The 24027-nt window shown below is 48.1% G+C and overlaps 3 protein-coding genes across 3 annotated transcripts; 2 read left to right on the top strand and 1 right to left on the bottom strand.

The window, feature by feature from the left end:
• The first annotated feature begins 512 nt into the window (after positions 1–512).
• LOC121347955 (acidic mammalian chitinase-like) lies at positions 513–4309 on the top strand. The gene is made up of 7 exons (XM_041427013.1): positions 513–537; positions 986–1015; positions 2415–2508; positions 2657–2762; positions 2837–3022; positions 3968–4087; positions 4175–4309. Exons 1-7 carry the CDS (start codon positions 513–515, stop codon positions 4307–4309), a joined length of 696 nt encoding a protein of 231 aa, XP_041282947.1.
• Positions 4310–6816: 2507 nt separating this feature from the next.
• PIFO (primary cilia formation) lies at positions 6817–11664 on the top strand. The gene is made up of 5 exons (XM_041427012.1): positions 6817–6841; positions 7788–7930; positions 8137–8276; positions 9736–9862; positions 11596–11664. The coding sequence occupies exons 1-5, from the start codon at positions 6817–6819 to the stop codon at positions 11662–11664; spliced, it is 504 nt and encodes a 167-aa protein (XP_041282946.1).
• A 3220-nt stretch (positions 11665–14884) lies between these two features.
• TAF8 (TATA-box binding protein associated factor 8) lies at positions 14885–23621 on the bottom strand. Its single transcript, XM_041427086.1, has 8 exons — positions 23287–23621; positions 22245–22401; positions 20557–20655; positions 20282–20344; positions 19052–19176; positions 18038–18185; positions 16938–17080; positions 14885–15144 (listed from the first exon to the last, which is right to left on the bottom strand). Exons 1-8 carry the CDS (start codon positions 23344–23346, stop codon positions 15001–15003), a joined length of 939 nt encoding a protein of 312 aa, XP_041283020.1. The 5' UTR covers positions 23347–23621; the 3' UTR covers positions 14885–15000.
• Positions 23622–24027: the final 406 nt, after the last annotated feature.

Genomic DNA, 24027 nt, shown 5'->3' with positions numbered 1-24027 from the left:
GAGGAGACCCCAGCTCAGCTCAGAGCACCAAGGTGCCTCTGTCCCGCGCTGCCCGGCCCCCAGAGGCTCCAGCAGGGGCAGAGCTGGAGCCAGACCCCGCTCAGCCCTGCCTTGTGCCGCTGCCAGCAAGGACACCCAGGCCTGGCAAAGGCCAGAGCTTGGGCTTGGCAGTGCCAGCCCCTGGGAAGGGCTCAAGGACAGCACAAGGTCACACGCCACAGCCGTCGGTCCCTGCGGGGACACAAAGCTGTTGTTAAAACAACATTTGAACAATCCAAGCAATCTAATCCCGTTCTTTATCTGCCCTTGCAGCTCCAGGAGGTGGCACAGCCCCACGGCAGTGACCCCTGCAGCTGGAGTGCCCAGGCCCATTGTGCTGGTGTCAGATTTGGTGACAGTGCCCCGTGCCAGGTTTCGTAATGTTTGTCCGTGGCTGTGGATCCCACGCTGGCAGCAGAGAGGAGCAGGGTATAAAAGCGGGCGAGAGCCCGAGCACATCAGTCTGGTCCAAGATGGCCAAGCTCACTCTGCTCGCCGGTGAGTGCTGCTGCGCCGCGGCTCGGAGCCTCCCGAGCAGGGCTGCAGGCTCCGGCACTGCCGCTCTGCTGCCTGCCCGGGGGCTGGAGGGATAAAAGCGCTGCTCTCTCTTTTCTCTCAGAGGTTTCTCAATTTCCTTTGGGGAGGGAAATTTCTCTTCTTTAGCGCTGCTGTGGTCGGGGATCTGCTGTGCTTTGAGCACGGGCAGAGTTCATTGCAGGCTGCAACTGAAATGTGCTTTTGGACTTAAACCTAAAAGCAAATGATTCCTTTGGCATCTGTTTGGGTTCTTCTCTGTGCTTTGACACGAAATCACTGGAGAAACGAAATGCTTGGAGAAATTGTAGCGCAATTGTCTGGTGCCTGAGCTTGGGAGCAGAGCTTGCTGAGGAGGTTTGCATTAGCGAGAGCGAGCAGTGACCCTGTGTTGTTTCCTTGTGCCCTGCAGGCCTGGCCCTGCTGCTGAACGCCCAGCTCGGTAGGTGCAGCTCGCCCGGGGCAGCTCCCGCAGGAGCCGCCGCTGCCCCCGCAGGAGCCTGGAACGCAGTCTGGAATTCAAGAATTCGAGCAGGAGAAGGTTTATTTTAACGTTCCTGGGGTTCCATCCCTGCCATGCCTCCCTAGGAGGTTCATGGGAGCCTCAAGCGGGAGGAGGGCAGAGCACAGTCTGGAATTTAGGCAGGAAAACCTCTGGGGGCCGGGCAGCGCGGGACAGAGGCACCTTGGTGCTCTGAGCTGAGCCGGGGTCTCCTCGGGGAAGCAGACACGAGGAGTCCCATCACTAAAGAAAAAAACACCTCGCTTTTTACTGAGTCATTCTCCACCTGATAAAGAAAAATTCTTCTGTAAGAAGCATTGTTTTTGTCATCTTCCTTCCCTAATCTCCTGACACCCATGGTCACAAGGAGAAGTGGGAGGACAACGCAGCAGAAGCTGATTCTGATTCACTTTGTTTCCATTAACCCCTGTGCCACCCCTCTGTTGTGGCAGTGCCAGTGTTGATGATCCCAGCAGCCATGGAATGGGAAGGATGAGAGTTTTGGAGGGAAGATGCAGCAGGAAAAGCCCAGAGTGGTAAAATCTCTCTGCAACCCAACACTGGGTTGGAAGGTCCCTGTCTGCTGTTTTTAACTGGAATTCTTTCAGCAAGGACCAATTCTTGTGCCCTTTGTTACCTCCCAGCACTCCCAGGGAACCCACAGCAAACCACCTTTCGATAGAACAGGAAAAGAGCAGGAAAAGTCCTAAAGGATAAATCCTGATGGAAAACTCCAGGATTCATTACCCCCACATGAAAACAAATCAGTGCCCTTGAGCCTGCCCCAAATGCTCTCATTTCCACACGCAAACACCTTCCCTGGATAACAGAGCTAAAAATGCTCCAGAGGTCACTGAGGGCAGGATTTTCCAGATCTATCCCGGCTGAATTTGTACCCTGGGACTTTATCAACCGAGAAAAACACTGGAAAATGACTCCTTGAGGATGTTGTCCTGTTATCAGCCATATCCCACCCCGTGCCTGCACCAAATCCCAAAGCTCAGGCTGGCAGGTTTTAATCTGCAGGGCAGCCAGCATCTGATACCAGGCTGTTTTCCAGGCTTCCAGTCATCCAAGGCTGGGTGACCTCCTGGAAAGTCACCTTCATGTCACCCCACAAGGAATTTAAACCTTCTAGTGCAGGGACACAGCCATGTCCCCACTCCTGAGTGGGGGAAAGGGAAGAAATCCCCAGTCTCCTCACACAGGGGGAGAGCTTGGAGTCCCCATCAGGACAAAAGATGGAAATAAAATGTGGAAAGGATATTTTGAGGCATTCAGCATATGGGGCTTCACTTAAGGAAAAATGGGAATGCTCAGCAACATGGGAGTGTCTCAGTTTGGGAAAGAGCTGAGCAGGAAGAGGAGGGGAGAAATGTGAGAGGAAAATTAACTGGCTTCATCTTCTGGTACGAGATCGCCGAGCTGGGCAAGTGAGTGACCAGCCTGGGGTCCCTGGTGGCGCTGGGGTGGGTTCCTGGCAGTGAAAGCCCCTGAGGGACCCCAAGTGCAGGGGCTGTGGGGGTGATGGGCAGCCCCAGCTGGGGTGCCTCAGGTGAGGACACAGCCCCGCTCCTGCAGGTACCTGGATTACATCCACGTCATGACCTACGACTTCCACGGACCCTGGGACGGCTCCACGGGCGAGAACAGCCCCCTGTTCGACAGCGGCAGCACCTTCAGCGTTGTGAGTGCCTTTGGGGCCTCTGGCCCGGGGCTGCCTGTCCCACGGCACAGCCTGAACCGCGCTGCCTTTTCCAGGAATACGCCATGAACTACTGGAAGAACAACGGCGCCCCAGCTCAGAAGCTGCTGGTGGGATTCCCAACCTATGGAAAGAGCTTCACCCTGCAGAGCCCATCCAACACCGCCATCGGCGCCCCCAGCTCCGGGCCCGGCCCCGCAGGACCCTACACCAGGGAGGCCGGGCTCCTGGCTTACTACGAGGTGTGTGAGGGCTCACCCTGACTGCCAGGGCAGCTGGACACTGCTGGCACTGCCAGGATAACCCAGACACTGCTGGCACTGCCAGGATAACCCAGACACTGCTGGCACTGCCAGGATAACCCAGACACTGCTGGCACTGCCAGGATAACCCAGACACTGCTGGCACTGCCAGGATAACCCAGACACTGCTGGCACTGCCAGGATAACCCAGACACTGCTGGCACTGCCAGGATAACCCAGACACTGCTGGCACTGCCAGGATAACCCAGACACTGCTGGCACTGCCAGGATAACCCAGACACTGCTGGCACTGCCAGGATAACCCAGACACTGCTGGCACTGCCAGGATAACCCAGACACTGCTGGCACTGCCAGGATAACCCAGACACTGCTGGCACTGCCAGGATAACCCAGACACTGCTGGCACTGCCAGGATAACCCAGACACTGCTGGCACTGCCAGGATAACCCAGACACTGCTGGCACTGCCAGGATAACCCAGACACTGCTGGCACTGCCAGGATAACCCAGACACTGCTGGCACTGCCAGGATAACCCAGACACTGCTGGCACTGCCAGGATAACCCAGACACTGCTGGCACTGCCAGGATAACCCAGACACTGCTGGCACTGCCAGGATAACCCAGACACTGCTGGCACTGCCAGGATAACCCAGACACTGCTGGCACTGCCAGGATAACCCAGACACTGCTGGCACTGCCAGGATAACCCAGACACTGCTGGCACTGCCAGGATAACCCAGACACTGCTGGCACTGCCAGGATAACCCAGACACTGCTGGCACTGCCAGGATCACCCAGACACTGCTGGCACTGCCGGGACAGCACAGACACTGCTGGCACTGCAGCGACAGCACAGACACTGCTGGCACTTCCCAGCACGGAGTTCCTAACCTGGCTCACATTCCCACTGCTCTTTCTCCCAGATCTGCACCTTCCTGAGCTCTGGAGCCACCCAGGCTTGGGATGCCCCCGAGGATGTCCCCTACGCCTACAAGGGCAGCGAGTGGGTCGGCTACGGCAACGTCAAGAGCTTTGGCCTCAAGGTCTGGGGCAGCGGGGCCGGGCTGGGATGGGACCAGAGCCTCCTGTGGGATCAGCTCCTGGGCTCAGCGGGATTTTCCTCCCCACAGGTGGACTGGCTGAAGAAGAACAACTTTGGAGGAGCCATGGTGTGGACCATCGACCTGGATGACTTCACTGGCACCTTCTGCCACCAAGGCAAATACCCCCTGATCTCCAGCCTGAAGAGGGGCCTGGGGCTGTGAACGTGCAGTGAGTGACAGGAGGGACACAGGCTGTGTGCCCCAAAGGGGTGCAAGGGGGGCATTGAAAACATCATCCCTTCCCCAATGTGTCTCTCACTCACTTCCAAAAAATTTATAGGGTTTATTAAAACCTTACCAAAAATATAACGCAAGACTGAATAGAGAAAATGTTAAAGGGTGTTTTCCCCAGCTTGTGCTCACCCACACAATGGAGGTTTTGCCTTTTAGCCCTTTAGCTCTTTCCAAAGTTCTGTCCATCAACTCCTTCTTTGCTGTCCAGTGGTGGAGATCACTTCCTTAAATCTTGATTGCAGGTCAGCTGTTGCCATAGTAACAATCCCACCCTCCCAAATGTCCCAAACCCGGGCCACCCCTGATAACAACACAAGAGAGGGGGGGTAAAACGTAACTATAAATTTATAAAACTTCTCCTAACAGATATACATGACATTTGCCTTTTAATTGTGAGAGTCAGCCATGGCATTCCTCATCCCTCACACCAAGGAAAATCCTGCTTTTTTCCAGGCTGCACAGCACAGTCCTCACGTCCCTGCAGCTGCCGGAGGTGCAGGTGGCAGTGGGAGTGCAGGAGGAGCTGCAGGGCCGGTGACACATCCTGATCCCGATCCCGATCCTGATCCAGCCCAGTGATCCCTCTGATCCCATTGCACACAATGATTCAATAAAGCTTTACTCAAAACCAACAACTTCCTGCTTCAGCTCGCCCTTTGTATTTTGTCGCTTCCTGATTCTCCCAGGATGTTCAGGTGAAAAACTCTCCTGTGAAAATGAAAAAGTTTAATCAAGGACAATAGGAGACAAGGACATTTTCATATTCACTCTCCTGTGAAAATTAAAAAGTTTAATCAAGGACAATAGGAGACAAGGACAAAGGTTATTGGGTCAGCCAAGAGCACCCTGTTATCCTCGGGGATACCCCTTAAATACCTTTTAAAAATTACCTTTTAATTACATCATCCTGTAGCATATCCGCAGACCCTTATGCATATGCATAAAGCGGTTTACATATTCAGGAGCTATTTTCATGGCCCCTCCCGTGTCTGCCTTTTTAGAGCAGGTGTGTGCCTGGGCTCCTTCTCGTTGTCACTCGGTCTGGCCTTGCTCCACACTGTGTGCAGACAGCAGATGCTGGGCAGGTCTGTGCAGGTGTCCTCGTCCTGTTCACTGGTGTTACCCCATCCAAGCGGGCATTTTAACACAAAATTCACTGTTCTCTACTTCACTACTATGTCTAAGCTTAATTAGCAACAGAAATAAAAACTGTATCTTTATCACAAAGTTACTTCAACATCACACATATAGAATAAATGTTAATATTTGCAAAAAGCCAATATTACTATATGTATCTATAACACATATCAGCCATTTCACTACTATGTACCGGCTTATTTAGCAACAGAAATAAAAACTATATTTTTATAACAAAGTTACTTTGACATCAAACATATAGAATCCATTTTAATATTTACAAAAAGCCAATATTATAGCATGTATCTATAACTCATATCAGCCATTTCACTACTATGACAGAAGTTAATTAACAACAGAAATAAAAACTGTATCTTTATCACAAAGTTACTTTAACATCACACATATAGAATAAATGTTAGTATTTGCAAAAAGCCAATATTACTATATGTATCTATAACACATAGCAGCCATTTTACTACTATGTACCGGCTTATTTAGCAACAGAAATATAAACTATATTTTTATAACAAAGTTGCTTTGACATCAAACATATAGAATCCATTTTAATATTTACAAAAAGCCAATATTATAGCATGTATCTATAACTCATATCAGCCATTTCACTACTATGACAGAAGTTAATTAACAACAGAAATAAAAACTGTATCTTTATCACAAAGTTACTTTAACATCACACATATAGAATAAATGTTAGTATTTGCAAAAAGCCAATATTACTATATGTATCTATACCACATATCAGCCATTTCACTACTATGACAGAAGTTAATTAACAACAGAAATAAAAACTATATTTTATAACAAAGTTACTTTGGCATCACCCATATAGAATCCATTTTAATATTTGCAAAAAGCCAATATTATAGCATGTATCTATAACACATATCAGCCACTTCACTACTATGTCTGAACTTAATTAACAACATAAATAAAAACTATATTTTATAACAAAGTTACTTTGGCATCACCCGTATAAAATGCATTTTAATATTTGCAAAAAGCCAGTATTATAGCCTGTGTCTCACACTTGTGCCCGGGCCAGGGCTTGCATTTCCTGCCAGCCGGGCATTTTTTGCTGCCCCACCCTGGCAGTGCCATGGGAACCGAGGCAGGAGCCGCTGTCCCACCGCCAGGGCTGTGACCTCACAAGGCCAGGCTGCTCCCGGAGCCAGCCCAGCGCATTCCAGAGGGAAATGCCCAACGCTGGGCTTCTCCCTGGCCCTGCTGCCACCCCCCTGCTCCGTGCCACCGCCCTGCAGCCGTGCCAGGCCGGGATGGCAGCGCGGCACGACGCCAAAGGTGAGCGCCGGCCGGGCACGGGGCACCCGGGGCTTCTTCTCCTTCACCCCCTGATGCCAGCAGCTTCTGCGGGATCTTCCCAGATCCCAATTCCCTGCTCAGGCTGGGGAAAATCAGCGCTGCCAGGAAAATTGGCGCGCAAACATCAGAGGTTTGTGTCCAAAGGGGAGACAGAGGGGTGCTTTGACTTTATTGCAATGAAGGGAGAGGCCGTGGGGCATTCCCTGGGGTCTCTCCAACTTTTGGAGGATGCAGCCTCCTTTTTATCCCAATTTCCCTCTCTCTTTCCCCATTTCTGAGGTACTTGAGATGTTCAGACTTCCCAAAACTTCTCTAATACCAGAGGTTTCCCTCTAATGTACAACCCTCCCTTTTCATTTTTAATTCTTGTGGAATTTAGGGTTTTCCCCCACTGTTTCTTTATTATTTCAACATCCAGTTTCATTTATCAGCAAACCTAAAGTTTATTTGTAAAGGCAAATCTCTTTTTTCCCCATTCATCAACCAGTGGAATCCTTCCCATCGTTTCTTTTATCTCCCAGTGCTGGTTTTATCTACCAGCAGACCCACAGCTTGTTTGGAGAGAAAAATCCCTCACTCCTCTCAGCCCCTCGTGGCTTTGAGCAGGCACAGGTGAAGGGCAGACCCCTCCCAAATATCCAGGGCAAGGACAAATCTGTGAGCAGGCAGAAGCAAGGGGCAGACCCCTCCCAAATATCCAGGGCAAAGACAAATCTGTCATTCCTTGGGAAAAATAAATCTGGAAAGACAAATCCCAGATTCCTCTCAGCCCCTCGTGGCTTTGAGCAGAGGGCAGAGCCCTCCCAAACACCCCAGGCCGGGGGGATGAAGGCAGAGAGCAGCCCGTGGTCACCCTTTTTTCTCTTTTCTCTCTTTTTTTCCCTGTCTGTCCCACCTCTGGCATTTCCCTGTGCCCACCCCCCAGCTGTGGCCAAGCCCATCTCCTTTGGGACGACTCAAGAACGGAAGATGTTCCCGTACCACTGTGCCCCAGACAGGCTGGGCATCGAGGGGCTGGGGGTGAGGGGCAGCCCCTCGCTGGGGCCAGGCTCCTACCTGGGGCCACAGGTGAGCTCTTCCTTCATTTCGGGGTCTGTTATGGGAGCAATGGGAGTTACAGGGCCACTCCTGCCCTGAAAACCCGCTGGGAGATGTCCCACATCCTCCTGGGAAAGGGAATTATCTCCTTTACTCCAGGCCGAATTTTGGGTGGGAATGCCGAATTGCCGCTGGGAGCGTGCGCTTTCGGGCCACGTTCCCGGTGATTCCCGCAGAGCGGCACTCCCGGCCCCGCCGCCTACGGGCCCTTCCCGGAGCGGCCGCGGCGCCCCCGGCCCGGCCCGGCCCCGGCCCCGTTCTGCTCCAGCAGCCCCCGCTTCCCCAGCCGCCTCCTGGACCGCGACCGCTACCCGGGGTAAGCGCAGTTCCGCCCTCGCTGAAAACCAAAAATCCTTTCATCCCCAAAATTCCTATTTTTATCTCCAAGAAGAAATTTTTAATGTGCCAAAAATAGCTTTGACGCGTCCAAAAAAGCAGTTTTTCTGTGTTCAAAAATGAGTTTTTAATGGCTAAAATGAAGTGTTTTGTCTCCAAAAATGTTTTATCTCCAAAAAGGTTTTTTTTATCTCCAAAAAGGTTTTTTTTTATCTCCAAAAAAAGAAGCTTTAGATGTCAAAAAATATTGGTTAACATTGGGACATTTTGGTTAACGCCGGGATGTGCTGGGTAATTTAAGTTCATACTGGATTTTTTTTTTGGTTAACATTAGGATATTTTGATTGGTATTGGGATCTTTTGGTTAATATGGGGTGATTTTGCATAATATTGGAATATTTAGGTTAATATTGGAATATTTAGGTTAATATTGGAATATTTAGGTTAATATTGGAATATTTACGTTAATATTCGAATTTTTTTGTTAACCTTGGGATATTTTGATTAATATTGGGACGTTTTGATCAGCACTCGAATTTTTTTGATTAACATTAGAATATTTAGGTTAATATTGGGATTTTTTGGCTGGCATTGGGACATTTTGGTTAACATTGGAACATTTTGGTCAACATTAGGATATTTTGGATAATACTGGGATATTTTGCTTAAAATTAGGATATTTTGATTAATAGTGGGATCTTTTGGTTAATATGGGGAGATTTTGGGTAATATTGGACATTTAAGGTTAATATTTTTGGGACATTTTGGTTAACATTGGGATATTTTCATGAACATTGGGATATTTTTGGATAATATTAAAATATTTAGATTAATATTGGAATATTTTGGTTAATATTGGGACATTTTGGTTAACACTGGGATATTTTGGTTAATATTGAAATTTTTGGCTTAACATTAAGATATTTTGGATAACACTGGGATATTTTAGATAATATTGGAATATTTTGGCTAATATTGGGACATTTGGGTCAACACTGGGATATTTTGGATAACACTGGGATATTTCAGATAACACTGGGATATTTTGGTTAATATTGGGATATTTTGGTGAACACTGGGATATTTTGGACAACACTGGGATATTTTAGATAATATTGGAATATTTTGGCTAATATTGGGACATTTTGGTCAACACTGGGATATTTTGGATAACACTGGGATATTTCAGATAATACTGGAATATTTTGGCTAATATTGGCACATTTCGGCTAACACCAAGACATTTTGCTTACTATTACAACACCCAAATTAACTCCGCAATCCTTTGAGTCAACATCAGAATATTCTAGAATATCTACAACACTGAGGGCACTGGAGATCCTCCGCCATTTCACCTCAACCAAAACCACCCCCGAGGCTGGGCCCGGACGCGTTTCACCGAATAAACAACAGCAATAACCAACCCCCGCTCGCTGCAGGCCTGGCGCCTACAACGTGCCGGAGTGGCTCGGCAGGAAGGCGGCGTGGCCCGGCGCCTTCGGCGCTCCCGCGCGCGGCGCGCTGCCGCAGCCGCAGCCCAGGATGGTGAAGATGCAGGTGCAGAAGGTGAGGAAGGCTCCGGGCTTTGCAGGCGGGAAATTCCCTTTTTTCCTTCGTAGTTTCACTTTTTTATTATCCCTTTTTGCCTCGGTGTTCTAAGACAGAAAATTCCCTTTTTTCACTTCCCGTTTTCACTGTTTTGTTTTCCTTTCCTGCTTTTGAGAGAGGAAATTTCCTTTTATCTTCATATTTTCCCTGTTTTGTTTTCTTTTCCTGCTTTTGAGACAGGAAATTTCCCTTTTTTCTTCATATTTTCACTGTTTTGTTATCCTTTTTTGCCTCAGTGTTCTGAGACAGAAAATTCCCTTTTTTCACTTCCCGTTTTCCCTGTTTTGTTTTCCTTTCCTGCTTATGAGAGAGAAAATTTCCTTTTTTCTTCATATTTTCACTGTTTTGTTATCCTTTTTTGCCTCAGTGTTCTGAGACAGAAAATTCTATTTTTTCACTTCCCGTTTTCCCTGTTTTGTTTTCCTTTCCTGCTTATGAGAGAGAAAATTTCCTTTTTTCTTCATATTTTCAGTATTTTATTTTCCTTTCCTGTGTCTGAGACAGGAAATTCCCTTTTTTCTTCATATTTTCACTGTTTTGTTATCCTTTTTTGCCTCAGTGTTCTGAGACAGAAAATTCTATTTTTTCACTTCCCGTTTTCCCTGTTTTTTTGTTCTTTCCTCCTTTTGAGAGAGGAAATTTTCCCTTTTTACTTCATATTTTCAGTATTTTTTTGTCCTTTCCTGCTTATGAAAGAGGAAATTTCCTTTATACTCCATATTTTCCCTATTTTATTTTCCTTTCCTGCTTCTGAGAGAGGAAATTTCCTTTTAAGTTCATATTTTCATGGGTTTTGTTATACTTTTTTGCCTCAGTGTCCTGAGACAGAAAATTCCCTTTTTTAGCTTCATATTTTCACTGTTTTGTTTTCTTTTCCTGCTCCTGAGACAGGAAATTCCCTTTTTTCTTCATATTTTCACTTTTTTATTATCCTTTTTTGCCTCAGTGTTCTGAGACAGAAAATTCCCTTTTTTCACTTCCCATTTTCACTGTTTTGTTGTCCTTTCCTGCTTCTGAGACAGGAAATTTCCTTTATACTCCATATTTTCCCTGTCTTATTTTCCTTTCCTGTGTCTGAGAGAGGAAATTTCCTTTTTTACTTCATATTTTCAGCTTTCCTGTGTCTGAGAGAGGAAATTTCCTTTTTTCTTCATATTGTCACTGTTTTATTTTCCTTTCCTGCTTTTGAGACAGGAATATTCCTTTTTACTCCATATTTCCACTATTTTATTGTTCTTTCCTGCTTCTGAGACAGAAAATTTCCTTTTTATTTCCCATTTCCTCCACCTTTTCTTATCCTTTCCTGCCTCAAACCTTCTGAGAGATAAAAACTTCCCTTTTCACTTCCCATTTCCCCTGTTTTATTCTTTTTTCCTCCTCCTGAGACAAAAAAATTCCCTTTTTTCCTTCACATTTCCACAATTTTTTGGCTTTTTTTTTGGCATTTTCCCCCGCCCAGGGCACAAAACACAAAGTGATTTTCTCTCAAACAACCCCTGCTGGCAAAACCCTCCCAAAAAACCCCTTTTCCCTCAGAATTTTTCTCCAATTTCCACCCCAAAAGGATCACAGTGGGGCCTCCACTGGCTCGGCTGGTGGAAAAATCTCATTTCAATCCCAATTTTCGGTCTCACCTCTTCACCTTCTGCCACGTTTTCATTGTTTTTAATGAAAATTTGGGGTTTTTTTAGATGACTGTGGATAAAAAATTCCAGAAGAACCAGGGCAGAGAGGCGTACCTGAAGCTGTACCACGGCTGAGCAGAAATATCTTTATTTGGGGGCCCTCACCCAGCAGCAGGATGAATAAATCAAAGATTTTAAAGGCTTTTTTAAGGTTTTAAATGGTTTTTAATGTTTTTCATTCGCTCAGCTCAGTCTTCACTTGGGGAGAAATCCAACTCCAGAATTGGTTTTCAAATAGTTGGAAGGTGTTTTAAAATATTTATTTAAATAAAATATTTATTTATTTAAATGAAATATTTAAAATATTTATTTAAAGCGTTTTAAAATATTTCAAATATTTCAAAATGTTTTCATGTCTTTTAAAAGTGTCAGAGATATTTTTTTAAAAAATATTTTAAGCTAATGGATTGAAATAAAATAATAATATCTAAAAATATAATATATAAATATTTTAAAATATATAAAATCAAAGTAAAAATTCAAATTGTAAACTTGCTTTTCCTTAGTTTAACACGTCTCTAAACTATAAATCTGTATTCTCATTTTTAGTACTTAAAGTTTTTTAAAGCCTCAAATTCAATCTTAAATTCTGAATTTTAGATTATAAACACATAATTTTATACACCCAAGAATTTTTATGTACCAAATAATTTTATGTACCAAATAATTTTATATTTTACAAATATTTTACGTACCAAATAATTTTATAAACCAAACAATTTTATACACCAAATAATTTTATAAACCAAATAATTTTATGTAACAAATAATTTTATATTTTACAAATATTTTACATACCAAATCATTTTATAAATCAAATAATTTTATACACCAAATAATTTTATAAACCAAATAATTTTCCAAGAATTCTCATTTCAAATTCTAACACTCAGAGAATTTTTTGGTTTTTTGCCCAAAATATCACCCTGAAAACCTCTGAGGGAAAGAGGCTGGGTTGGGGCAGGAGGATTTTTACATTTTGGCTCCTTCCCTGCCGAAATGAAAATATTCTTAATTTAAAAATAAAAATTTAAGAAGCCTGAAAGTGAGAATCACAAAAATAAACGTGGCCTGAAACAGAGAGCTCCTGCTGCTGGGGCAGCTGCTCTCCCCTCAAACCTTTCATTTCTGCATTTCCAAACCCAACTGCTAATTTAAATTCAATTAACGATTAATAATTTAATTAAAAATCATTTAATTAACAATTAAAATTTATCTCGTAAGAGATAAAATTCCTTTTACTATGAACATCATGAATTATGTTCCTTTATTAAATTAATATTTATGAAATTTTAATTTATTAATTTAAATTTTATCATTTTAATTTTTAAATTAATGAAGGAACATAATAATACTCAATACCTTTACTAAATATCTTTACTAAATAATGCTAAATACCTTTACTAAAAAATTATTATTATTACTTTTTGATGAACACAAAAATCACAATTTGCTCATAAGGAGATCAAATTTCTTTTATTTTGAACATAAAAACCACAATTTTCATTCCATTTTTTTTTCTTTTTTTTTTTTTTCCCCTACCCAGCAAGGGATTTTTCTCCTTGCAGAAAACAAAAAAGTTAAAAAAAGATAAAATTTTTGGATATATACAAACATTTACAGGGTAATTTCTGTACATTTTGCACTCTGTACAAGCAAGGCACCAGCAGAAGGGGGGGAGTTTGAGATTTAATTTCTGATTTTTTTTGGCAGGAAATCATTGAAAAAAACCCCTTTTTTTAAAAAATTTTTGTCCTCCCTGGGTGATGGGGGAAGAGGGGGGATCCTTTTCACTGCATGGAGGAGAAATTGGGATTTTTGGGAGATTGGATCAAAGCTCAGCAGCTTTTTCTGGTGGAAATTGAAACCCATATTTTGGGTTAAAAAAAACCCAAATGGGATTTCCAAAGAAACCAAAGAAAACCTTTTTTTTTTTTGGCTTTTTTTAACCCAAAAAAGTTTTTTTTTCTTTATTTTACCTAAGAAAATGCTGAAGGGAAATGAAAGCAAAACCCTGAAGAACCAGCCAATAATGACAACAGTGGGGTGAAATAAAGAAATAAAGGGGTGAAATATAGGCAAAAATGGGGTGAAATAAAGGGAATGAAGGGAGGGAATAAATAGGGGAAATACAGACAAAAATGGGGTGAAATAAAGGGAATAAAGAGAGGGAATAAAGGGAATAAAGGGAGGGAATAAAGGGAATAAAGGGAGGGAATAAAGGAATAAAGGAGTGAAATAAAGGGGTGAAATAAAGGCAAAAAAGGGGTGAAATAAAGAGAGGGAATAAAGGGAATTAAGGGAGGGAATAAAGGAAATAAAGGGGTGAAATAAATGGAGGCAATAAAGGAAATAAAGGGAGGAAATAAAGAGGTGAAATACAGACAAAAATGGGGTGAAATAATGGGAACAAAGGGAGGAAATAAAGGGAATAAAGACAGGAAATAAAGGGAAGAAATAAATGAAATAAAGGGAGGAAATAAAGGCAATAAAGGGGTAAAATAAAGGAAATAAAGGCTGGGTCATCCAATCCCAAGCCCTGGGTCCCACAGCTCCAGCCCTTGAGTCCTCCAAATCCAAATTAAAATCCAGTCCCTGGGTTCTCCAAATCCAGATCCAAATCCAATCCCTGTGTCCTCCAAATCCAAATCCAACCCTTTGGTCCTCCAAATCCAACCCCAAATCCACTCCCTGTGTCCTCCAAATCCAGATCCAGTCCCTGTGTCCTCCAAATCCAGATCCAGTCCCTGTGTCCTCCAAATCCAGATCCAGTCCCTGGGTTCTCCAAATCCAAACCCAAATCCAGTCCCTGGGTTCTCCAAATCCAAACCCAAATCCAGTCCCTGGGTTCTCCAAATCCAAACCCAAATCCAGTCCCTGGGTCCTCCAAATCCAAGCCCCCCGAGCCCCGTGTCCCTCAGCCCTTCAGAAATTAAATCCCCCCCAGCGGGAGCCGAATTCCCCCAGGGAATTCCCAGCGGGATTTCCTGGAGCAGCGAGCAGAGGGAGACCAGGGTGGGAGCGGAGTTCACCATGGAGAGGTCCCCCCTCAGCTGGGCTGCCTCTCCTGAGCCCTGGCCGGAATTCCCAGGGGAATTCCCAGGGTGATTCCGGGTCCCCCCTCAGCTGGGCTGCCTCCCCTGAGCCCTGGCTGGAATCCCACAGGAATTCCCAGGGGGATTTCAGGTCCCCCCTCAGCCGGGCTGCCTCCCCTGAGCCCTGGCTGGAATCCCACAGGAATTCCCAGGGGGATTTCAGGTCCCCCCTCAGCCGGGCTGCCTCCCCTGAGCCCTGGCTGGAATCCCACAGGAATTCCCAGGGGGATTTCAGGTCCCCCCTCAGCCGGGCTGGCTCTCCTGCGCCCTGGCCGGAATCCCAAGGGAATTCCCAGGGGGATTCCGGGTCCCCCCCTCACTTCTTCCTGCGGATTTTGGGTTTCTTCACGGGCCGCAGGTAGGGGTTGTCGATGACGTTCTCCTCGCCGTTCCTGCTGCCTGCCAGGGAGCTGCTCTGCTGCAGCACTGAGGTGTTCTCCTTCTCGGCTCCCGCGTCCTCCTGGCACGGAAAAAACAATAAAAAACCACAAAGTATTAAATTGTTTTTCCTGAGCCAGTTCTTGTAAGCTCTCAAAAGACACTTAGTGCACCCAAGGATAGCTCAGCTGTTCTTTGGGGGCATAAAATGAGCAGGATGGCTTCTGCTGTGGTGTTAGAAACAAAAAAGGTTTAATAAAAGGCAAAATAACAAATAGAAAAACTCGAGCCAGGTGCAGAGGTCTGCTCCTGGTGGAAACACTGCACAAAAGCCTACTCGAGCCAGGTGCAGAGGTCTGCCCCTGGTGGAAACACTGCACAAAAGCCCCTCTTCTCTTTGGTTCTGTTCTTTTCCACCTGATTGATCAGGCAGGACTTTTTGGCTTCTATCCACTGAGATGTTCTCTGGTGTTTGGGGAAGTCCCTGAGGCCCTGTGTGGTGGCTTTTCACCTAAGAATTGAGAGAAACTTCTGGGCTTCTTTCCTTTTTTGGGGGACAAAGGTTAGTTTTGCCACTCTGTAATTAGGGGGCACATTCCTACAACAGAGCCAGGCTTAGAAATGCTTCTGCTCACAGGGTGCCTGGCTGCTCCCTCCCTGGGAGAGTCCAAAGCCAGGCTGGAGCAATCCTGGGATAGGGGAAGGGGTCCCTGCACATGGGACAAGGTTTTTGTGGTGCCTCACATCCCAAAGCATGCAGGATTCCAAGGTCCAAGCCCAGAACCCGCGGGCAGGAGGGACAATCAACGAGCGAGCACACGAGGCCAGGCCTCCTGGTTTGTGAGGCAGGAAAATCCCTTGGGAAACTGAAAATTCGGGATGTCCTGGAAGCTCCTGCTCCAGCCTCGTCCTGCACTGAACTCTGCAGGGAGCTGAAGAGCCAGGACAAAGCTCAGTGCCATTTCCCAGGAGACACAGCCAGAATTCCAAGCTGAAGAACCAGGACAATGTTTAGGTCCATTTCCCATTTCCCAGGAAACAGAGCCAGGTGCTCAATTCCATTTCTCATTTCCCAGGAAACAAAGACAGAATTCCAAGCTCAAGAACCCTGACACTGTTCAATTCCATTTCCCACTTCCCATTTCCCAGGAGGCACACCCAGAATTCCACTCTGGAGAACCCTGACAACATTCAGTTCCATTTCCCAGGGAACAGAGCCAGGTTTTCCAAACTGGAGAACCCTGAGAATGTTCAGTTCCATTTCCCAGGAAACAGAGCCAGAATTCCAAGCTCAAGAACCCTGACACTGTTCAATTCCATTTCCCATTTCCAGGAGGCACAGCCAAAATTCCAAACTGAGGAACCCTCACACTGTTCAGTTCCATTATTCCCTGTTTCCCAAGACACAGAGCCAGGTTTTCCAACCTGGGGAACCCTGACACTGCTCAGTTCCATTTCCCATTTCCCAGGAGACACAGCCAGAATTCCAAGCTCAAGAACCCTGACACTGCTCAATTCCATTCTTCCCCATTTCCCAGGAAGCAGAGCCAGGTTTTCCAAACTGGAGAGCCCTGACACTGTTCAGTTCCCATTTCCCATTTTCCATTTCCCAGGAGACACAGCCAGAATTCCAAGCTCAAGAACCCTGACACTGCTCAGTTCCATTTCCCATTTCCCAGGAGACACAGCCAGAATTCCAAGCTCAAGAATCCTGACACTGCTCAGTTCCATTTTCCATTTCCCAGGAGGCAGAGCCAGGTTTTCCAAGCTGGAGAGCCCTGACACTGCTCAGTTCCATTTCCCATTTCCCAGGAGGCAGAGGCAGCTTTCCAAGCTGCAGGAATGGCCCCCAGGAGCCCCCCAGGGTGGCCCCACCGTGCTCATGTGCAGCGGGAGGTTCTCGGTGTCCGTCTGCTCGTCCTGCTCCGAGGAATCCGTCTCCTCCATCTGCTGCATCTCCAGCTCGGAGGGGAGCAGAGCTGTCAGGTAGGGCACAGTGAAAGGCCTGGCAGCAATCACTGGCAGCAGGGAAAAGAGGAGACACAGTCAGGAAGCTGGGAGAAATTCCTGTCCTCAGAAATTAAGGACAAAGTTACAGAGATCAAACATTTCGCTGGTTCTGGGTTTGGGTGCATTTCCTTTTCCTGCTGTTCCCAAGGATCAGGAAGGAAATCCTGATCCTTAAAAGATGGCAGTCTCTACTGCTTCCCAATTTTCTGATCCCTAAAAGATGGCAGTTTCTCCTTCCCAATGTTCTGATCCTTAAAAGATGGCTGTCTATCCTTCCCAAATTTCTGATCCCTAAAAGATGGCAGTTTCTCCTTCCCAATGTTCTGATCCTTAAAAGATGGCTGTCTATCCTTCCCAAATTTCTGATCCCTAAAAGATGGCAGTCTCTGCTTCCCAATTCTCTGATCCCTAAAAGATGGCAGTCTCTCCTTCCCAATTCTCTGATCCCTAAAAGATGTCACTCTCTGCTTCCCAATTTTCTGAATCTCTTCATGTTTCCAGCAGTGTTCCTACACAGAAAATCCTTCCTGAGCTCCACCACAAAATCCCGATTATCTGGGAGATTGGGTTCCTCTGAAATGAAGCTGTGCTGCCAGCAAGCCTTGGGAAAGTGGGAATCCTCATCTGCTCTGCAGGCAGAGACAGGAAAATTTCCAGCAGCAGGAAAATGTCAGGGAGAAGAAATTCCTTGGTGAGGTTACAGAGGGTGGAGCCAGGACTGGGATGAGATTTGGATTTAGGCCTTCTCCACCAGGAGAAAAAAGTGAACCTTGAGGAACTGCTTTCTGCTTTTCCTCCCCATTTTAACCCCCAAGCCCCTCCTTCCCCAACCTTCCATTGCGGCAATCCTTAAATCCTCTCCCAAAACCCTCTAATTTTAAGGATTCCCACACCCAGCACCTCCAACTCCAGGCAGGGGATGATTCCCAAACCCTAAGGGGATGTGAAATCTTGCGGTGACTGACGTGGGAATGTGCTGACATCATCCTTGAAGAGGCTCTGGGTCTCTCCAGTCTTGGCCATGAAGCGGGTGAGGGCTCTCTCCACGTCCCTGCGCTGCGAGGCCGCCTTCTCCCGCAGCACCTGGTAATCGGACACCGGCTCCCGGTACGTCTGGGCGGGGCAAGAACGGGAGGGAGGGGAGGTGGAGGAGCTGCACCCCCAAACTGCGCAGGGATGGGGCAGCTGCACCCCCAAACTGCACAGGGATGGGGCAGCTGCACCCTCAAACTGCGCAGGAATTCAGCAGCTGCACCTCCAAACTGCACAGAAATTCAGCAGCTGCACCCTCAAACTGCACAGAAATTCAGCAGATGCACCCTCAAACTGCACAGGAATTCAGCAGATGCACCCCCAAACTGCACAGGGATGGAGGAGTGGTGGAGCAGCTCCACCTCCAAACTTTACTCCATCCCCACCTCCAAATATCCCAGGGATGGAGCAGCTCCCCTCCCAAACTTCCCAGGGATGGAGCATCTCCACTTCCAAACAAACATCCCAGGGATGGAGCAGCTGCAGGCTCTGCCCTTCAGCACCCACAGCGTTTTGGAGAGTTACAGGGGTCCAGCAGGCAGAAATCCAGGGATTCTGCACTGGGAAGGGCCTGGGAGCAGGTGATGGGAAGGATCCCATCCCAAGGGATGTCCACGAGCCACAAACAAGGAATATTCAAAGCAGGAAAAACAATACTTTGGATAAATAGCACAGTGCTGCAGTAAAAAAAAAAAAAAAAAACAAAAACAAAACACTTCTGGGGTTCTGGACTTCAAGAAGATCCCAACCAGCAGAAAAATCAGACAGAAATCCAGGGATTCTGGCTGATTTCTGGATGGCAAGGCATGTCCACAACCCACAAAGAAGGAATGTGTCAGGTCAGGAGAAGTATTTTGGATAGATGGCAGCAGCACTGCAGTAAAACCACCCCAACTCCTGGGATTCAAACAGACCCCAAACAGCACAAAAATGTTGTTTTCACTCACTGGGGTCTTGATGTAGGTGTGAGGATCCGGGAACTCTGGGAAATGGCCGGGAATGTGGGGTGGGTGAGGCTTGTTCTGCCCAGCTGTGAGGGCTTTGGGGGTCACTGGCTGGTTTGTCACTGGAGCTGCAGGGAAAACAGCACAGGAATCAGGGAAAACAGCAGAGAAATCAGGGAAAACAGCACAGGAATTGGGGAAAACAGCAGAGAAATCAGGGAAAACAGCAGAGGAATCAGGGAAAACACAGGAATCAGGGAGAACAGCACAGGAATCAGGGAGAACAGCAGAGGAATCAGGGAGAACAGCAGAGGAATCAGGGAGAACAGCAGAGGAATCAGGGAGAACAGCAGAGGAATCAGGGAGAACAGCAGAGGAATCAGGGAGAACAGCACAGGAATCACAGAAAACACAGGAATCAGGGAAAACAAACACAGGAATCAGGAAAAACAGCACAGGAGTCAGGGAAAACAGCACAGGAATCAGGGAAAACAAACAGGAATCAGGGAAAACAGCACAGAAATCAGGGAGAACAGCACAGGAATCAGGGAAAACAGCACAGGAATCAGGGAAAACAGCACAGGAATCAGGGAGAACAGCACAGGAATCAGGGAAAACAGCACAGGAGTCAGGGAGAACAGCAGAGGAATCAGGGAGAACAGCACAGGAATCAGGGAAAAAAGCAGAGGAATCAGGGAAAACAGCACAAGAATCAGGGAAAACAATACAGGAATCAGGGAAAACAATACAGGAATCAGGGAAAACACAGGAACCAAGGAGAACAGCAGAGGAATCAGGGAGAACAAACACAGGAATCAGGGAGAACACAGGAATCAGGGAGAACAGCACAGGAAGCAGGGAGAACAATACAGGAATCAGGGAAAACAAACACAGGAACTGGGGAAAACAGCACAGGAATCAGAGACAACAATGCAGAAATCAGGGAGAACACAGGATTCCTCCTGCCCAGGGTCCCCCAAAGCTCTGAGCCCACCCAAGGCCATGCCATGACCTTGGGATTGGCATTCCAGAAGGAAAATTTTGTCTGACCCCTGCAGACAAAACCCCCCGAGGGCTCTCCCGAGTCACCCGGGCCCCTTCACCCCAATACAGCAGCCCCAAATTCCTGGGATTATCCCACAGAAAGCTCATCAGGAGCTCCCTGGAAAGCAGCAGAGAGGAATTCCAGGCTATTCCCAGCCCCCTGCAGCCCAGGGAAGGTCCCCCACCCACGGGCAGTGATCACCATCCTCTGGGAACGCTTGGCGTAGGCGGGAAGAGTTTCCACGTTGAAGCCTGGAAGACAAAAGAGGAAAACAGGAATTGATCCTGTCAAAATCCAGAGGTTTTTCCAAATTAAACAAGGATGGGACGGGCCAGGGAGCAGATTGTGGGAAGGATCATGGAAAACCATCAGCTGTGTGTGGCCACAGCAGAGGGCACCGCCCAAATCCCAGATTTTGGGGGCAGATTTCCCAATGCAAAGGTGGGAAGAGGGAGCTGCTCACCCATCTCCACCAGGGTCACCACGATGTCTGAGAGCGTGGGCTGGGTCCTGGCTGTGTGCTCGCAGTAGGACTTGGCACTCCTCCCAATTTCTGAAATATCTGCAGGATAAAACCACCAGGGATTTCATTCCCACCGTGGGCAGCCCCAGGGATGGGGACTGTCAACAAATTTAGCAGGGAATGAAAAACAACCCCAGGGATAGAGCATTTTGCAGGGTGTGTGTATAAAATTAAAGCCTGGGGATGCTGAGGATTAAAAAAAAAAAATCAGTGTTTGTCACAAAGGGAAATCTGCATCCTCAGCTTGGGAAGGACTTTGAGATTCCTGAGGCAACGAGGCTGGAGAGGGGCTGGAACACAAATCCTGTAAGGAAGCACTGAGGGAGCTGGGGGGGCTCACCTGGAGAAAAGGAGACTCAGGGGTGCCCTCCTCACCCTGCACAGCTCCTGAAAGGTGCCTGTGCTCAGCTGGGCTGGGCTCTTTCTGCAGAACTGACAGAGCCAGAGCACACAGCCTGCAGCTGTGCCAAGGAAATTCAGGCTGGATAGCAGGGAAAAGTTTTTTCAAAAGTGTTGGATTGGTTTGCCCAGGGAGGGGTTGGAGTCACTATCCATGGGGGTGTTTAAAAAAATGATTGGATGTGGGGTTGGTGCCTTGGACTGGGGCTGATCTTTGGGATTGGTGCCTTGGATTGGGGCTGATTGCAGGGACTGGGCGCTGATTTTTGGGATTTGTGCCAGGGACTGGAGCTGATTCCAGGGATTTGTGCCTTGGACTGGGGGGGACGGATTGCAGGGAGTGGGGGCTCATTTTTGGGATTGGTGCCTTGCATTGAGGGCTAATTTTTGGGATTTGTGCCTTGGATTGAGGCTGATTGCAGGGATTGGTGCCCTGAACTGGGGGGGTGGGGGTGAATCCAGGGATTCATGCCAGGGACTGGGGGCTGATTTTTGGGATTTGTGCCTTGCATTGAGGGCTAATTTCTGGGATTTGTGCCTTGGATTGAGGCTGATTGCAGGAATTGGGGGCTGGTTTTTGGGACTGGTGCCTTGGACTAGGGCTGATTCCAGGGATTTGTGCCTTGGAGTGACTGCAGGGATTGGTGCATTGGATTGGGGCTGATTTTTGGGATTTATGCCTTGGACTGGGGGCAGATTTCTGGGATTTGTGCCTTGGAATGATTGCAGGGATTTGTGCCTCGAATTGAGGGCTGATTTTTGGGATTTGTGCCTCGGATTTGGAGTTTGTGCCTTGGAATGATTGCAGGGATTTGTGCCTCGCATTGGGGGCTGATTTTTGGGATTGGTTCCTCAGATTTGGGGCAGATTTCTGGGATTTGTGCCTCGCACAGGGGGCAGATTTCTGGGATTTGTGCCTCACATTGAGGGCTGATTTTTGGGATTGGTTCCTCGGATTTGGGGCTGATTCCAGGGATTTGTGCCTCGCACAGGGGGCTGATTTTTGGGATTGGTGCCTTGGATTTGGGGCAGATTTCTGGGATTTGTGCCTCGCACTGGGGGCTGATTTTTGCTCAGACTTGGCGCTGTTAGAGCTGCGCTGCCCTCAACGACCTCAAAGCTCTCTGCCCGGCCGGCGGCCGCGTGAAGAGCAGGATCCCGGATCCCAGATCCCGGGGGGCAATCCTGGACGGGCAGGGGGCACTCCCGGGGGGGCAGGGGGCACTCACAGCTCTGGATCATCTCGGTGAGCGTCTCCACCGCCGCCTTCTCGGCGCTCTCGAAGCCGGCCTCGGTCAGCAGCGAGCTCACCACCACCTGCAGCGTGCGGCGCCGCGCCAGCTGGTAATTGTCTGCGGGGGTGCCCGCCTGCTTGCTGCCCGCCCTCTGCCAGGGAAACAGAGTTATCCATGGAATGGGATCCATGGGAATTGTCTGCAGGGGTGCCCGCCTGCTTGCTGCCCGCCCTCTGCCAGGGAAACACAGACAGGGATCCATGGGATCCATGGGAATTGTCTGCGGGGGTGCCTGCTTGCTGGCACAGGGAACAGAGATTGGGATGGGAGGGGATGGGATGGGATCCATGGGATGGGATGGGAGGGAATCTATGGGATAGGATGGGATCCATGAGATGGGATGAGATGGGATGGGATGGGATGGGATCCATGGGATGGGATGGAATGGGGTAGGGAGCAGGTAATGCAAGGGCTTGGGAGCAGGGACTTGGGAGCAGGGAAGGGTCACAGAGCAGGGGGAAGGAACATGGAGCAGGGACTGGGAAGGGACATGGAGCAAGGATTGGAAAAGGTTTGGGAGCAGGTAATGGGAAGGGTGACACAGCGGGAACACAGGTACACACACGTGTGTCCTATACACTCACATACACACGTGGGCACGTGTACACATATATATATAAATATATGTAATTATATAAATATAAATACATATATTTACACAGGCGTCCTTACAGAACAGCCTCAGACACTTTTTGGGACGCGGCCCCTTTCAGGACCCCCCCACAAGCCCCGCCCCGCTCCTCACCAGCCAATTGGAGCGCGCCATCCTCAGCCAATCAAACCCCGCCTCCCCCTCAGGCCCTCCAGCCAATCAGCGCCTCCCTCTCTCCACCCGCCGCCTCCACGCTCCGCGGCCTGGCCGCGGCCGCCTCCGCACCCCGGAGGGATCGGGCGCTGCCGCCCCGCCCGGCCCCGCCGGGAACCCGCCAGGAACCCGCCCTCGCGGCCCCGCGCCCCGGGGATTAGGCGCCGTTACCGTGCCGGAGCCCCCGGACGCTGTGTCAGCCATCTTGGAGCCATATGGAGCTGTGCGCATGCGCCAGATGCGGGCGGGGCTGTGGGGACGGCGCGCGGGGCATTGTGGGAGTTGTAGTGCGGGCTGTGCGACGCGCGGAGCATTGTGGGAGCTGTAGTGCGGAGGAGGGGCAACATCTGGCGGCGCCCACCCTCCCTCCCCCCGCACATCTGGATACCCCGAGCGGGTGGAACGAGACGAGACCGATGGTCCCGCCCATCCCAAACCGGTCTGGGCTCGCACAGGACACAAGGACCGCGAGGGTTTTGCCGAGTCAGCAAAGTCTCCGCTGAAACCTGATTTATCACATCCCAATTGATGACACCCCCGTTTATGACACCCTCATTTACGACATCCCCATTTATGATATCCCGATTTATGGCACCTCCTTGAGCCAGGGATGAAGGCTGCTCCACTGATTAACTCTCCTTTCTTGCTGGTTGGGCTGGAAAGTGCACAACGACCATCCTGAGCTGACATAATTGTGATTAATCCCCCATTTTGATCGTGATTTATTGTGATTTGGTATTGGAAATGGAAACAACCAGTTCCAGACTCGTTTGGAAATGGAAACAACCAACCCCAGACTGGTTTAATGGAAATAACCAACTCCAGACTGGTTTAATGGAAACAACCAACCCCAGACTGGTTTAATGGAAATAACCAACCCCAGACTGGTTTAATGGAAATAACCAACCCCAG

This window comes from Onychostruthus taczanowskii, unplaced genomic scaffold, assembly GCF_017590055.1.
Source record: "Onychostruthus taczanowskii isolate IOZ18803 unplaced genomic scaffold, ASM1759005v1 scaffold97, whole genome shotgun sequence".
Lineage (NCBI taxonomy): Eukaryota > Metazoa > Chordata > Aves > Passeriformes > Passeridae > Onychostruthus > Onychostruthus taczanowskii.
The sequence above is the reverse complement of the archived record's forward strand: the minus strand, read 5'-3'. Positions and strand labels throughout refer to the sequence as shown.